Source organism: Ischnura elegans, chromosome 10 (genome assembly GCF_921293095.1).
Source record: "Ischnura elegans chromosome 10, ioIscEleg1.1, whole genome shotgun sequence".
NCBI lineage: Eukaryota > Metazoa > Arthropoda > Insecta > Odonata > Coenagrionidae > Ischnura > Ischnura elegans.
This window is the reverse complement of record NC_060255.1, coordinates 63,650,335-63,667,960: the sequence shown is the minus strand read 5'-3', so window position 1 is coordinate 63,667,960 and position 17,626 is coordinate 63,650,335. Positions and strand designations below refer to the sequence as shown.

Here is a 17,626-nt window from a genome sequence, read left to right as displayed (position 1 = left end):
CAAGTTTGAGTTAATGGAGTACGTACAAGTATTGTGTGAATTCATAAATGATTTTGGTGGAACAGAACATGTATGAATATATGAGCCAAATTGGAACAGGTTCTATTTTCTGTTCATGCAATAATACGATATAAGTTGGGTAGTTACGCGGTTCATTTTTGCATTCATTCTTGTATAACAGACATTTACAGATGTAGACTTAAACTAATACAGATTAATATACCATGTAACAATGTCTTCATTCTCAATGCTCATTAATTGCAGAATGGCTTGGAATTTTTCATTTCTGATTTTCAAAGCTGGTACATAGGCTTAGTCTGGGGTAAGCTCATCCCTCACCATTACAAACCATTCATTTGAAGCATATTTTTGGTGAAATTTATTTCCAAAATGAAATTTTTCCTTTTTATTCAAAAACAGGAGGAAAAGGTGCAGAAGAAGCTGCGGAGAACAGAAATTATCTTTCACAGCGGATGACGGATGAACTTAATGAAATAATACGTGTCCTTCAGCTCACCACTTATGATGAGGATGAATGGGAAGCTGATGATCTGACTGTGATGAAGAGGTCTCTCAATGCCATTCAGGGAAAAATGCAGGCTGCCCATGATTGGCTTGAGGTAGTTACTTTTATTTAAATCTTTTTGAATTGATCAAGGAGTAGATAAATTATGTTATTACCGTATAAGCGTGTGTAAGAGGCGCACCCCTATTTTGAGCATCGGAGCAATGAAGAAAAAATTTTTGCGGCATTTTTTTATACTATCGCGCTGTGTTGCAGACCTACGCCTGGAATTTCGACAGTTATCGAACTTTCCTCTTTCAATGTTAATTGAAAGAGGAAATTTTGATAACTGCGGCAGTTATAGCGGCATAAGAGGGAGTAGAAAGAGTTCCGATCCTCTCTTCGCATACGCCGTTGCTCTACGATGCTTGTCCTATTCATGAAGAATTTTGTTTAAATGCTCTCGCAGGAGTATTGCAATAGAATTGCAGCCGTGGAAAATTTTAAGCCAAAACACGACAGGCACATAGCATGAACCTTTCCAAGAGCTTGGACAACAATCGGGGCAATCCCAGCGCCGTAGGATAATAACCACGTCGTAGATTTAACGGAACCACACTCGGCCCTCCATCAGCCAATGCCTCTGCCGTTTTCTTTTCCTTTCCGAGACCCCACAGGAAAATAGGAAATCATCAAGTTACAGGGGAACAATTGAAACGTGTTTCATCCCTACCCCGTCTCACCAACTGACCTTGATCGATCTCCCAGTTTATGGAGGCCAAATGCTTGGTGAGTCATCTAATGAGCCCGAAGATATCTCGATAGCTTTCAATGATTGTATGACACGCACGAGGTTCAACAAAAGAAAGAGATCTAACGCGACGCATTTCTGACAGAATTTAAGTTTTTTAAGCTCTAATTGTTTGACACAAAGATTTATAGTTACAACAAGGCTACTAATATTCAAAATAGTCCAAACAGGACAATTTCGGAAGAAACAAGCGTAGCATAAGCGCATTCAAACAAGACGAGACGGACTGGAAACTTTAGGCAATGCAAACTGCGTATATCACATTGCTGCGCCTTCGCCCCTTCGCTTTGACGCTTCGCCCCTCGGCAACGACGTCACATGCAAGATCGGACGTATTCTTCCCGTGCTCCTTTGCTCATAGCCTTGTAGCTTGATATACGGAGGGGGGGGATCGCGCTCCTTCCCCTGGACCTCTCCTTCCGCGCTCTTCACTTATAAGCATTTCTGATTTCTTCCATCCACAATTTAGTCCAACAATGAACACACTAGTTCGAATTTTTTAAAGCACAGGTTTTGATACCAATATAATTTTCAGTTGCAATAATCCTCATATTAGCGTCTGAAGATGATTTTTGGAAAATCAGGTCCTCAGCGTAATGGAAATTACTCGGCAAGACAGATATTGACATTTAACCAGGTATATCATTCAAAAATACGCGTTTCTCTACTTTTGATAACCGATTACTATATGCAGTATAAATGCCCCGGGATGCCCACTCATGCCAGTAAATTTAGCGCGCCCTCCGGAGCGAAAAACCCCCGCGCGATCTTTTCCATATTCACCTCTGGGTTACCGACGTGACGGCGAGATGCTTACAAGAAAAGCAAACAGGAGCATTTTAAAAATACGTCACTAGGGGAGAAACTCCCCTGCCTGCCGCTTGTTTTTGACCTAGGATTACAGATGACTGACTCACACTGAAAACCAAGGCCACTCAGTTCCTCTTAGACTTGCGACCGGTGAAGGGGAGAGGGGAAGATAAGAAGTTTGTGTAAGAGGCGCACCCTCATTTTCGGCCGCAATTTCTGGGAAAAAAGGTGCGCCTCTTACACGCGCTTATACGGTACATGTATATTTTATAATGTCTTGGCAGTAAATAACACTAGTTTTACAATTCACCTCCAAAAATATTCTTGAATAACTTTAAAATTTTCCTAAAAATAACCTTAGCCATTAATAATTTCTTTCACTTAAGGTTTTCCTGTTATCCATGCATGTACATAATAATAATAATAATAATGATATGTACAGTAGTGTCTCGAAAACCTGGATTAATGTGTACTGAAGGGGGTTCAGGTTTTTTTAATTGTGTGCGTTATCAGGAAATAAGTAAAAATATGAAAAAGTGCAAGATTTTATTTATTATGATTAGTTTATTACTAAGGGTAGGCAGATCCAAGATATTTTTCTGATCCAGATATAGATGGATTTCAGGTGTCCGATCATGCAATAGTTTTGATGTTCTTTGATATTGCATGCTAAAAAATAAAGCTATTAAAGTATCTTTCAGGTTAATAAAATTGAAGGAATGCTAATTTCATCTTGAGTGTAGAGTAAAATTGTAAATATTATCAAATGATTAACTTGTTAACTCACCATGGTAGCTTTTTGAATAGACATTTTTCATTCTCATTAGCTGGCATTTTTATTTATTTGTGTCATTCAATGCTCAGAGAAAAAGTTACTGCTGCCAAAATTATTCCATAATTTAGAATCATTAACTTGCTATTGAGATGACAAGAACATCAACATCTCACTTCGTTGAATTACTGCCAACTGCTTGTTTACGGGAGCATTTTACTGATATGTATATCTTAATTAAAGCAAATGCAATAATGTAAACAATTATAAAAATTAAATACCACGTCACTTGGTAGGATGCATGTTTATGTATGTGTGACATCACTTCTATTTCTACCGAGTGTTTTCCTTGTGGTATTTTTGCTGTAGTTTTTACCATTGATACCAGATTGATACAATCTCCTCCATGTACCGTACAACATGCAGTCTGTTGTAAAAAGAACATAAATTGTGGGAAAATGTTTACTATGTAGGATGTAATTGTGACCTTCTTTTGTGTTTGACTTGGTTGATGATTGTATTTCTTATGAAACCAACTCAAAAAATTCACTGCAATAGGATTTTTCTAGGGGTCTAGTCAACGTTTTGCACTATAAAAAGAGTCGACACATGAATTTTCACAAATCAAAGAAAATTTCACTCAATCGTAAGTTATCGTGGTTACTAATTGTGGGCACTAATATTAAGATTTGTATAAACAATGGTACCTAAGATGTGCACGCAAGGAAGTGGTGAAGAAAGATTCTTTTGTATCCTAATTGATGTATGTATGTAGTTGAAAAAAATTATTATAATTTCACCTCAATGAACTTCATTTTTTTGTAACATTTTTATAAGCTCGCTTTGTTGTTTGTCATATTGTCTATGTCAAATCTTGCGACTCAATTTTAGCCTACTTTCCATTTAGCAATCAAGCTGAAATTTTCAAGATAACTCAGAACCAGATGGCAATGCAATATTCCTACACTTTTATTATGATTTTAACTCTATCTTGATTGTTATTTAGAATTTATTATTAAATGTGGAGATTAGTTCAAAAAATGGCCACCAAAACCTGATGGTGGCACCATGATCATTTAAATCGAGAATGGTAAGAGACTCATATCAACAAATTTGTTTTTATCAAGTTCATCGAAAATTGATTGAACAAAAATTTACTTCTATTCTTTTTAGTTTGTGATAAAAATGTTGTTTTTCTAATTTTTTAAAAATCTTGTTTATTCTTAACTCTTTTGATTTTTTAGGACCCGTTGGCATTGAGAGGGGGTGTTGGTGAGAAGAGTGTACGTCACATTCTGGAGCAAGCGATGAGAGTCTGTGAGAGAAGTGGGGGCTCTGCCGAGGGAGAGGCTGTTGGGAAGCTCGTAGGTGACATCTCTTCGATGACAGATGCCCTGTGTCAACTACGACAGGAAGGGAAAGGCACTACCCCTCAGGTATATTATTTTTGTAAAACACTGTAGGGTTTTACTATTGGGTGGGCTGGAAAACACTTTCATTTGAGAGCTGCTCACTTCGTACGAGGATAATAATGACTGTGAAGTCTCTCATTTTTACAATTCATGCTTCTCCTCCTCCCATGAAAGAATGAAGAATTGGAATTATGTAATTTCTTTAAAGAAAAGGCCCCTTAAAGATTATGAATGCAATACAATCATCATAGCTATAAATGAGAAAATCACAAAAATATGCATACTCCTATTTTTCGATTTTTTCAAAATTTTGATAGAAATGAGCAACCACCTGTCCTGCTAAAACTTGTCAAGGCTTTTGTATTTTTTTACCAAGGACCATCAGAAGAGGTGACATAGTGTTTTTGTATTTAGTACAATCAATGTTGCTCATTTAAAACAACTCTGAAAGCCTCATTTTTTATGATTATACAAAATTTCGATCAAGATTTGCAAGCAGAAGATATACATAATCCTATTTAAATTTTTTTTCCTTTGCAATCAGGGTGAAGAGTTGTGACTTTTCTATGATAGTGCAAGCCGATTACGACTCTTTCATGTTTTTCCTCTCACCCTATTAAAAATTGTGCACCACTCACCTCTTTCCCTACTGTACACCACTATTGACAATGACCAAGGAAATTGTTTAAAATAAGATTTGGTTGTGTCATTTCACTGTTATTTCAAGGTTAAAGTCCAGGTAACCTTTCATAGGCTTAAAAAATGCACCAAATGAATGAAAAATTTAAAGGGCACAAACAATGGAGGCCATGTTGAAAATATGCCTTGATGTCACTCAGCAGCAGAAATATTTCACCATTACAATTTGCCATCCCATTCAGTTCATGACAAAATGGCAAAATTATGGTTGTATTCACTTAAAAACCAATAGCATCACTATGGAGCTCCCTTGAAATTGTGTCTCTTGATTCTGAATTCATAACTTCTGTCAGAATTTTTCCCTAAAAGTTTATAAATTTCTACAAAAAATAAATAAAATTTTCATTTATTCATACTATACTACTATACTACAGTCTTATGTAAGATATTTTTTGATGCTGAGACATCAGTTATAGAACAACCATAGTGGCATTAAAATGTCACTATGGTTGTTCTACAACCGTTTGTTTTTTATTAAATGACCTATTACTCAGATACAGTGGAACCTCGTTAAAGCGAGTACGGGCTATAGCGACACCCCCGCTATTACGAGAGATAGCCTATGCACCGTCAATTGACCCTATAATAAGCGTGTTAAAGAATTCGTTTTTACGAGACCCTTTCGGTGTTGGCTCTCGACATAGCGAGGGTTTTACCGCCGGAAGACTTTCATCAAGACTCCTTAACCTCTGTAATTGCTAACGATCTGTTAGAAATGAAGTTAATGGAGTGCTCAGTCTCAAATTTATGCGGTAAACTGTCGTTCGATAAATATAATGATGACGAAACACTGCTTTGCATGATTTTTATTCAGTGCGGCGCTTATAAATTGTTTGAATAGTAAGTCGTTATTTGAGTAAGGAAATTTAGTGATGCAAAAAAACATCGCCTTTCGTCTGGATTTATGCTTACGTTTATCGGATAGATGTTTATCTATCACCGCACCACTCCTGTTCCTGTATATCTGTTCGCAACAGGTATATTGGCTATTATTTGCTCCACCTCCGGTAAAGCGACAATTCGCTATAGCGAGTGTTTATTAGTGCACCGTGGGGTGTCGTTATATCGAGGTTTCACTGCATATAGGAAAGGCGAATGTGTCATGCAGGTTGCTTACTGTGAGGATCTCAATGGATGAATGAAGCCACAAAACAAAAATGTGCCCAGGGGCTCATGCTGAATATATATTTATGTCCTTTCTATTAAAGGAGAGAATATTCAAGTGCATGCCCTTAACAATGATCCTAGTGATTTAGGTTTTTTTTTATTGTAACCTTTGAATGATTAATATTTTTTTTTAATTTCAGGCTCAAAGCCTATCAAGAGCAATCCAAGGGAAGTTGTCGGAGTTGCAGCGGCTAGTGGCAACAACAGTCACCAGTACAGAGCGTGGACCTGGAGGATGGGGGGGTGGCGGTAGGCAACAGCCAGCGCACACTGTCTGGGGAAGGCTTGAGCAGGCTCGACGGTGGCTTGAGAATCCAGCTGTGGACGACAGAGGCCTTGGGCGGCGTGCAATTGCACTAATTGTTGAAGAAGGCAAAAAAGTAAGTCAAAAATCTCCTATATCTTTCTCCAAATTCTCATCTGTATGGTAGTGAAAAAGAGCATTCAGTAAAGTTAATTGAGTTCCTTTTGAGAAATGATTTTTCCGAGTTGTTTTCCCTGGATCCTGAATGTTTTGGTCTTCCTCCTTTAAGTGTTACCAAGAGTATTTGTTTGTGAAGCAATTGAAATAGCGAAAAGGCAGAATAATTTCATTAGGGAATAGTAATGATTCTTAAAGCCTGAGCCAAGTTTGGAAAGAGTTCCTGACCCAGTCTAATACCCAACAGTCTATATCTTCTTGCCAAACTCCAATTTGGGCAATGGCCAATTATTCCCCTAATTAAGAGTGAGACAAATATTATTATAATATTATTAAGAGTGTGGCAAGTGGGCAGATATTACCCTTGATAATGGTCTCAGAAGGTTGAAAGAAATTTCAAGCAAAAATGACTGATCCAGCATTTCCTGAAATGAACGTATATTATTTATAAAAGAAGCTGCTAGTAATCCTGTGGGACATTTTAAGGAATATATATTGTATATGCATATTTATGATGTATGATGTTCAGGGATTGAAAAATGTGTAAAAAATAGTGATTTTTAACGTTGTGTCAACGTCATTTTAGAAAAAATGATATGTATTATTGCCATATTTTTATATTCTCATTCTATATTTTAAAAGACAAGACATATTGGCTTATTTTAGGATATAATATAAGCAGTATGTGAGGTCATAAACTCAATTTCCTATTTTTACCGTAAATTATAGAAGAATTGTGTTAGAACATTAATATGATGTCATCTTTAGAAAGGTTAATCCTTAGTAACTGAATCAGAATGCTTAAACTTTTATCTCTTTTTTGTATTTCTCATTAGGCATGCATTAAAAATGTCTATGTGGAGTTGAATGCTACTAATTTTGTAACCATGCATTTACCATTTTTGTGTTTTGATAAACAAATGGTACAGTAAAAATGCATGTACCAGTTGTGTGTTTTTCCTCGAAAGTCCACCTTATACCTTGGGGTAAATTCTTGAGTGTGTCAAATGCCCGCTAAGTTTATGGTTCCCCTTGGGGGTTTTCTATGAATCAAAGGTTTTAGAAATGATACTACATCACGTATGCATTTGTAATTTTTTTCTTTCATTGTGCAAGGAGGATCAATCTATGCACAGAATCAAATTATTTTCTCCATTTTTTAATATAAAATGTATTGAAGCATTAATATCACAGGTTGATGGGTCATGCATAAAATAAATATGGACGACAAATTCTCTTACATAGACTTGCCAGTATCAGTTAATGGATTTTAGTGGCTTGCCTTTTGCTCATTGTTTTTCATCTCGTTAGACATTTACTTAGCTTAGAGGTTTTAATTCACGTAATAAGGCATAATATTTGCAAAACAAATGCTGCATTGTTATAAAAAATTCAATGACATATTCTCCATAGCCCAAGAATATTATTTTTGTCCATGTCTATAACTATGTAAAAGTTAATGGTACTTAGCATTTTATTATTTACAAAGTATAACGATATCAACTTGAAGCAGACGTCAGCAGAGAATGACTACCAAATGCTTTTCTCTTAGGGAATACATTGGAATGAGCCATTCACTATGTTCTAATATTGACATCAGTAAAAACTGAGTTTAAAAAAATATGTGCGCATATACTTATTTTCCTGGTTCAATTACCTTTAAATATAGTTTAAATTATATTTACCCTATGTGATGATTGTACCCATTGTGATGAGTGACATTTTGTTTGCAAATCCATTATTACAACTACAGGCTTATCTTTTATGTTAAATAATATGCATTTTTTTAAGATGCACAAGGCTTCCATGAGCTTCATTTCTTTTCAAACTATGTATTCTTTTATGTTTATTGTGCATTCAATGTTTGATTTTAGCCATGGAAATTTTCATTTATGTATGTAAAGTGCATATAATCATTCATCTCATGCCCATTATTTTCATCATACATTTTATCTAATATATTTCCAAATTGCTGGTAAAGTATGCTACCAGTTACCTTAATAAGTTGTCATCTTTGGGAGTGAATATATAAGAACATTTACAAAAGAAGGTGTTATTGTATTTGTCATCATTTTGGTGGAAGATGTGAGGATATTCTCAAAATCTGCTCTCAAGTTTAGACAGGGTTCCCACTCAACCGTGAAAGCCTTAAAACCATGAATAAGCCATGAATTTCGTCTACCGTGAAAAAACCTGGAAATAGACGTGAATTTCGTCATAAAACCTTAAAAAGCATTCAAACTTGATTGTAGACTAGCTATTGATAGATCAAAAGAAAAATCGATACGTTGATCATGTTTCAAGGTCAGTCATGCGCAGTCACTGTCCACGATTTGTCTGCGCACATATATGTATTCGAAGCACAATTATTGGTCCGTGTGCCATGATGACACATTGGCCTTACGCCTGTGATTGGAAGACCGGTAACCAAAGTGTTCATTAAGTCTGGCGATAAATCAGACTCTTCTTTACTATCTACACACCTGCTCCCTCCGTTTTCCACTCAGAACCGTTAGCCGGCCCTGAATTTTGATAACGATAAGTAGGTGACGTCATAAGAGATGGCACTTTCATTGCTGCGTAGGCTTTCACGGCGTCTGTCGCGTTTGATAAATTTTTAGTTAACCTGCGGCAGGTGATTGTTTCGTGGTCAATATTTCTGTCTAAAATGGCTTACCAACAGACCGTGAATTTGACGACATTTTGACCGTGAAAACCTGGAAAAAAACTGTGAATTTTATAATTTAGTTTTAGTGGGAACCCTGTTAGATACAAGTACATAATTAAAAAATGAAAAGACTGTCATAAAAACTGGGATCGGGTTGGTGTGGTGGCTAGAGTGTTGGCTTCCCACCCTGTGAGCTCGTGTTCAAATCCTGGCAGTGGCAGAGAATTTTCAGAGACTGCCCGATCCCTGCTTGAATGTTGTGGGGAGAACATTTGAAGCGCAACACTCTGTCCGTCAGATGGGACGTTAAGCCGTGGTCCCCTTGGTGCCTCTCGTTAAGAGCAGGCTCATGTTGATGCCGGGTTTCTCTCCATCCTGCCCTACCTACTCTTCCCTCATGCTGCTAATGACCTCAGCTGTCGGTCACCTCCTCCAAATACCGTACCATACCTCATAAAAACTAACTTATACAATAATTTTCCATGTTCAGTTTTGCATGGTTTTAGAATAAACTATAGCATTAGCCTTTATCCGCCTTATTTAAAAGCTCAATTCTCAACCTTCAGAGCTGGATTTTATTCAAACCTTATAATATTTGCATGTGCATATGGGCACGTCAGGCTCCAAATGGAGTATTTTATCCATGCTCCTATTGCCACACTAGGCCCTAATTGGACACGCTATTTCAAGGTTAAAAATGTATTTAAACTTTCTCTTGCGCTACAATGTTGCCTTGAGCTGAAGATGCTTTATTTCATTAATCCCTGTTGAAGTCTGCTTCAAGATATGAGATAACGACTTAATGGTGTAACTGGTAGCATATTTGGTTGCAGCGATTGGGAGATCTTGTGTTCAAATATCAGTCAATTAATGTTACTTTTTCACATAAAATTTCATCCTTGGAGTATGCTACTTTACACCAATGAGCATGACCAAGTACAAAATAATCTTGTCATGCCAAATTTCAGTCTACACTTGGTATCACACTGTTAACAATGTTATTTACCATAAATATTTGTATGTATTTCTCTTAAAATTTTTGACTCATCTAGTGGATTATTTTATTTGACAAGCCGTGTAATCATATCAACCAAAGAAAGCTCTCCCATGCAATGAATGGCATGGGTTTGCCTCCTATTCTTTCGCTAATTTCTAATTCTCATGTTTGGTCATTGATTGGTGGATTTCTGACCCCTGCTCTCACTATCTGGAGGATAACAAGAAGGTCAGTCTGGAAAATAGACCAGATGTTACGAATAGATGACCCCTAGATAGAGGATCTGTGGACCTTGCACAACTATAGTCGTGTAGTAAGCACTGCTAGCCACACAATTGCACTACTTTCTCTTTCCTGCCCAATATGGGGTTTATGCTACCGTTGATGGTATCCACACTCTTTCCTTCTAAAGATCTACTGTAAAACCTTTCTGAGGTGGCCCCTGATGTTTCCAGAATGAAGTGGCTATGCTGTGTAGTGGCTACTTGGAAGAACGCATATGTCAATCAGCCGGTCTTTTTTGTTAACAGATAACTTACTTGAATTTTCCACTATCGTCCTGAAATTTTCTGGGTATGGGTATACAGAGTGGAGAGTTGTCAGTATTTGCATTTATCTCAAATTTGAAAATTTTTCTTCCGTATATTTTGCGAAGAAGGAAATTGAGTAAGGTCCGCTCAACATTCTGAAATTTTCACGGTGATAGCTTGAGTTTTAAAAGTAAAGGATAAGTCACCTTGAAAGACTAAATATGACCAGTTTGCAAGGGAGGAATTTATGCTCAATAGGAGCTTTACTGATAAATTAAAAACATGTATTTTTTTAAATTGGGATAGTAATTAGTAATTATTTTTATTACGATTTATTGCATTCGATTAACAAGAAGATTTAACGTTTAGTTTTCGAAAAAAATTTGCCTAAGTTTTTTGTTCTTCTCTTATTTCAACTTTTTCTGTACAATTTAAGATACATTCTTCAAACATAGGGATACATTCTTCCAGCATTCACGGGTAAAAGTGTTCTGGCACAGGAATGATGACTTATTGAGGGATCACATATCTCTTATTCTTCCAATTGTTCCTTTTCGTTAACTTTCCTGTTGTATCCCAAGACGAGATGGATATATGAGGCTCTCTTCTCCTGACTTCGTTTTGTGGGATTTTCTATATTTTTGAGATACAATAGAAGTGGCCATCCAGTGATTTTATGATCTTACCCCTGTCCAGTAAGAGAAATGGCTGCTGAATTTGGGGTAATTTAACGAGGGGTTGATATGGTAAATGGTTGTGTTCCATTGGCTGGAAGACGGGTGTGACCACTGAATAGAGGTGGCCATCTGGAGAGGTTTTACTGCACTTTCACTAACTTAATTTTCCTCCTCTAAAGCCTTAGGTAGCCTAAAGTTTATTTTATTTTATTGATCGGGAAAACTTCACTAAATTCTCAACAACTATTTGTTTTCATCACTAAACTGTCATTCCTATTTCTCAAGTCTGTTTTAGTCGTTTTCAGTTATTGTTACTGCTTATTTAACCAGTTCATTGTGAAAATAACCATCTTCAGAATCAATTTCACATTTAACTCTGCAGTTGCCTACAGAGAGAAGAAAAGATTTTGACCTGGTGATAGGTTAAGAATGAATTACTTGTTGCTGAATACAATCTTACGGATGCTGTGGTGATCTGAGGCACACATATTTTAGTATCAACAAGGTCTGATTAAAGAATTAAAAAATATTTTCTTGGAGTAAGAATTTAACTGGTTCTTTGGATCATGAATCACATTTAAAATTATATTTTTGGATATGTGTCTACATATGCCAGTTGGCACCTCTGAATATTTTTTTAATGTGGGCAAAAAATTCGAAATTGTCTGAATAAAGAGCCCTAAAATTTGTTCCTCCACTATGAGTAAAATTACTAGCAAAGTTGATGGATCATATTTTAACCAAACCTTTGAAGACGTATCAACTGGAGTAAGTGCAGACCCTTTTAAAATATGAAATTCACTCATTCAAAATATATTCACTGTGGGGGAAGAAAGTTAAACATATGCATACTATTCACGTTGAGGACTTACATTTCACTTTTTTCAGTCATTTTTTATTTCATATTCAACTTTTCGTGATATTATTGGTACCTTTCAATTCCTTCTATATGGTAGGTTTTACCTGACATTGATGTTGCTATTCAATAAAATTTTTAAGTAGACAATCAAGAAATCCTTTAGGCGTTTGTTGTTGACTATTAATCATCATCTCATATTTCTCAAAGTATTGTGAACAACTCATCTCATACTCTCTGCAGAAAATATCATCTCATGTAGAGTTTATTAATCTCTTTATCATTTATTCTGTGCATGGAGTCGTATATGCCTGAAGTGACAGTTCATAAATGCTTTAATTGAACCATTTCGCTGCTTTGTAACACTTATCATCCTTGCATTAAGGAATGCTTGTTATTGTGGAATATTTCAGTCCAGCCAATTGAACAGCGGCTAAATTCTCATTATAATTCCCATGGGAAAAAATAACTTTAGACGAGGAATCAAACCACAGACCTTTGCCCTTCTGGGCCACTGTGCAGACCACTACTCCATCCAAGTTCCTCTATTCCCATTACAATTTACTGAGGTTAGTAACATTGAGGTCTGCTGAGTGGCCTGGGATTCCTTACCTCCAATGTTCAATGCCCATTCTAGGGGAATTCTTTCTCATGGCAAATAATGTGAATTATAATTATTGTTCAACTTAAAAACATTTTTCCATATCAGTGCTTCCTATGACACAATTCCCTGGTCTTTACTTCTTGCCTGACGTAAACACTTCCCTCTTTGAATCCTTTTCAAAGTTCTTTCTCAATAATCTTTCTTCTTCATTTCCTGTAAATACTATTGTCATCATTTTACGCCTGATTTGGTTAAAGTAATGTATGCATGACAGTTTCAATCTGAAGCAAAAACATTGTAAATAGGCATGAATGATATATGTCTTCCTTCTGTTTCAACTGAAATACCAGACTTCGAGAGAAAAAACAATGTGCATGATAGTGAAGATTTCTTTGGGTTTCACACCAGGTAAGGTCCTCCATATTCCTCCCGATGTTTTGATGTGCAACTCGCCCATTGTTCTCGGAGATTCAGGAATAACAATCGGATTGAAGGAACCCGGTGGGAAACCCAAGAAGTCTTCACTGTCATTGTTCGCCGAGAAAAAACCAGACATGGAGAGAAAAATGTTGATGATATCATTAAAAATATCCATTTAATTAAATAATCATAAATGAAATAATAATAATCAGGTGTTTTTTTATATTTTACCCTTAACAATAAATATTTTAGAGGATTCTTAAGAGTCGACCACTTAGGAATAGTTCTGTCATGAGGTTAGGCTCCACCCAAGCTGGGTCTACCTGAGACATGGTTGCAAAAAATTCAAATTCTGGCAATAGCAGAGATTTTCCAGATACTTGCTCAAGTGCTTTGTGGAGGGCACTCTAACAAGTACAGCCCTTCATCCGTTGGATGGGCAGTTGAGCCGTGGTCCCCTTGGCGTCTTTCATTAATTTTGATGCCGGGTTTCCCTCGTCCTGCATTTCCTCCTCCTAGCAAAACTCCTACCATTTTTTCTGGCTGCAGCCCTGCTGTCATTCCCTTGAAAGTTGTAAAGGATGGGATGTAGCCAACTGCAGTTTTTTGGCTTGAAGTACTGCACTGTTGTTTTTTGACCAGAGGAAGAGATTTGGCTCATGGCCATATGTTCTAAGATAGAGGCCAAGAATCCTATGGGTATCCCTTTTGAAGTCCAAACATAGTGAATTCGTAGGTCAAAGAACCTTTTGGAAGACTACCTCATGTGGCTGTGGTAAATAAGCTAGACCCTCATCTGAAATCACTCACGTATTGAATGGCTGTGTATCCGGTGAGTTGCAATTATGCTCTGAGGCTATCGTCAATGTAAATAGTATTTGAAATTCTAATTCATATAAGTAAAGTATTCATTGGGGGGCAATCAGTCAAAGTGGGAAGATTAAAAATGTTGGGAAAAATTCATCGATCAATTATCAATGGCCAGCATAAATTTAAAGATTAGTTTTATCCAGATACATACCCTATTTCCTTTTTCATCTATAATTTAACTTTTTTTTTTTTTTTTTTTTTATTTTAAAACCATTGTCAGCGTACTCCAAATTCAATTTTTTTTATTCCATGCTGTGTTTTCTTTGATAATTTTTTTCCAGGCGTTAATCTTATTTCCTGTACGATTTTTTAATATTTATAATGTCATGCATGTACCTTCCATTGATGAGGTGGGAGGACACATGAAGCTGTCGAGCTGGTGATATCAGTACCTAGATATAGCATGAAAAAAACTAGGTTGCTGTTTTCCAAGAAATGTTATGGAATATTCAACTAGTCGAAGCAAAATCCTCAAAGATATTATACTCATCTATATTTATATTATAGTATATATATTATTTGTATTATAATATATGTATTATATTATATATATTTATACTTATCGGTTTTTCTTCTTCTGTACTAATGATTTATTTCCAGTTTTGGTCTGAATCAACTGACAAACATGAAGTTATTTGCCTCATAGAGGAAGAATACTTACTTATAGGTGAAGCCAGTACGCATGATAACAAAGCAGGGGTTAGTTTTAGAACAAATTAGAATGAGAGAGATATGTAATTAGTTAATTTTTGTGAACAGAAAGTTTTAAATATGAGTCTTAGACTCAAATCAAAAACATAGAAGTATCTCAGATAATTTTTAATTGATCTTTGTACTCATCTTAATCTCATGAATTCCCTTTCTATCTATTCCAAATCATTATAATAGGGGTAGAAAAAGTATACCCGCTAAGTATGTGCTGCCTCTATTGATGTGTGAGAAAATCGCTTTCCTTTCTGATGGCCTGTTATTGTTAGGCCTCCTTTATCTTATTTCATGGTTTGAGAAGCATTCAATTAGAATAAATCTCTCATTCATAGCAAAACTTAGGAATATTTTTATGAATTTATTCCTACACAAAGCAGCTCTGAAACATTTCAATTCGTCTCTATTTCCAAAACTTCCCCGCATATTTCCTCTTCTCCTTCTTTTTTTCTTCATACCTACCTCCTTCTCTTGCTCTTGGCTGAGGGAAAATGATTCATTTGGAGTGTCCAACTTGTTCAAAGAAAAGGGAAGACAATGTGATGTGTTTGAATTTTTTTTTTACAAATTTGGCCTAGAAATAATACACCTTTAGAAAGGACACCAATATTCTTGCAGACCGATAGTAATGGCACAAACTTTGTCTGTATGCTTTCCCCCCCCATTGTACGTATGCAATGTTTCTATTTCCTGCCTGAATATCAGATTAGATGCATGGTGACTTGTATATATATTGTCTGATACTATAGCTATATTCATCCTTCATTGAGTATGCATGGTCTTGAGGACCTTTAGGTAGTCCCTTTAATCATTCTGAGTATTAATTCCACCTTATAGTTCTTCACAGGGATATATATGGATACTAACAGTCCCCAGATTATGGACAACTCAACTTATGGCATTTGGTACTCACAGATCGGTACAGGCCCTTTTTGTATCATGCACAAAATTTTTGTGCCATATGGTTTTCATGTTATTTACGTATAATAGAAGGTCAATGAGTTTCTAACTGCCAATGTTTCTGTAGCTGAGCCTGACAAAGTCTTTAGGGCACAAACTGTCATTTTTTAAACTAGCCTTTCACACTTTCAATCTGTCTTCTTGGGTGAAATACATCAGGAATTTACCATCCCATACAAGTGCAGTAAAGTGTGTATCAGGGAAACTGGCCACACTGTATAGGAGAGGGTTGAGGAACATCAGAGCTGTGTAGTATTTTTCATAGTGAAATATTTGCGGGTGCTGAATATAGCCTCACAAATTATTATCTCTTCCCTTTTAGAAAAGACTTTTTGCTTCACTGAATGTCAAGCTATTGGGGTAGGCTCTCCAAAGGGGATATGGAGGTCAAATTTGGGAGCAAAGGTAACCATGATACCGGTTTTGCCTTGAGTTCTGCTTGGTGGCCTATCCTCAATTTTATCAATGGTAAGAGTTGTCTAGCAACGTTCCAAAAATCAATGTAAATAACAACAAAGATTAGAAATGAATTTAAAGGTTTTAAAAGTGTCAGTTTGTTCCCTGAAAATAGTGACGAACTGAGCCAAGCATGGGCAGTAATGAACACATTGACTTAAGGTGAAGTCTGAGGGAACTTACATTTATAAAATAAGAGATTTTTGGATAAATGTTGATATTATTAAAACCATTTCCTGTGTGTTGTTCATTAGAATTAGAACAAATTGGAACAAATGTGATTTATAGACATTCTCTGGAGCACAACTTGTCCATAACCTGGGGACTATATATGTACCTGTATAGTTCTTCATGAAGTATGAGCGCAAATGTTCTGTTCATGATTATAATGGTATACCTATCCTTAGGTTGCGGAAGGCCTCCCTGGGAATGAAAGAGCTGGCATCCTGGCTTTATGCGATGAGGTCGATTCTCTGTCTCGTCAGCTGGCCGACTACTGTAGGCATGGACAAGCTTCATCACCTCAAGCACAAGCTATTGGAAGGTATGTTCGTTCATTCATACTTTTGCTAACCTAAGGCTCGTACACTGCATAGCTATCCATTTCTCCCTTTTTCCTGAGCAAGTTCCTTAAGTTCCCTTATTTTCTTCTTCCTGGAGTCCTTCTTTATCTGCCCAAAGTATTTATCACTTTGTCTCATAACATGTTGACTGCCATGGTGTTTAACCTTTTTAGTGCTATCCTTCTTCCCGGGGTACAGTCGAAAAATGCAGAGGGTATTTTAATAAAATGTAGCAACTAGGAAAAATAAAAATTATATAGTTAATTTTTTAGATATCTTCAAGCATTTTTTTTTTAATTAATGAGATTAAATTGGACAATAATCACAACATTTTTATATGTTTACTGATATATAATTTTTTATTATTTCAATTCATCAAATTTAACAACAATAACGTAAAAGCCGATATATCGGCACGCCGCACTTTTCAGCCGAGCGGTAAAAGCCGATATATCGGCGTGCCGCACTAACAGGGTTAAGTACATATTCCCTGTGATGCCATCTGTGTTTTTTCATCAGTTACCTATTATTGATTTATGTTGAATAAAAATATTATTATAATGAATCTAAAATGAATTTCTCTCTACTTTGAAGTAATTTGGCCATAATGACCACTTCAGTCATAGTCCATGCCAAAACAATCTCCCCCAATAACTATTGTCACAAGAAACCCCCTGGTACTCTATCTCTCTGTGGTAAGTCACTATGACGGGCTTGGAGGTG

General features: G+C 36.2%; 1 protein-coding gene across 10 annotated transcripts in view; it reads left to right on the top strand.

Annotated features, from left to right (window-relative positions):
* LOC124167172 (vinculin) overlaps positions 1 to 17,626 on the top strand; it is a 97,976-nt gene that overhangs the window by 30,033 nt on the left and 50,317 nt on the right. For all 10 annotated transcript variants that reach the window (XM_046544999.1, XM_046544995.1, XM_046544990.1 and 7 more), the window contains exons 6-9: positions 421 to 620; positions 4,143 to 4,334; positions 6,317 to 6,556; positions 16,748 to 16,884. In XM_046544999.1, the coding sequence (XP_046400955.1) occupies positions 421 to 620; positions 4,143 to 4,334; positions 6,317 to 6,556; positions 16,748 to 16,884 (769 nt within the window). The remainder of the gene's footprint in view (positions 1 to 420; positions 621 to 4,142; positions 4,335 to 6,316; positions 6,557 to 16,747; positions 16,885 to 17,626) is intronic.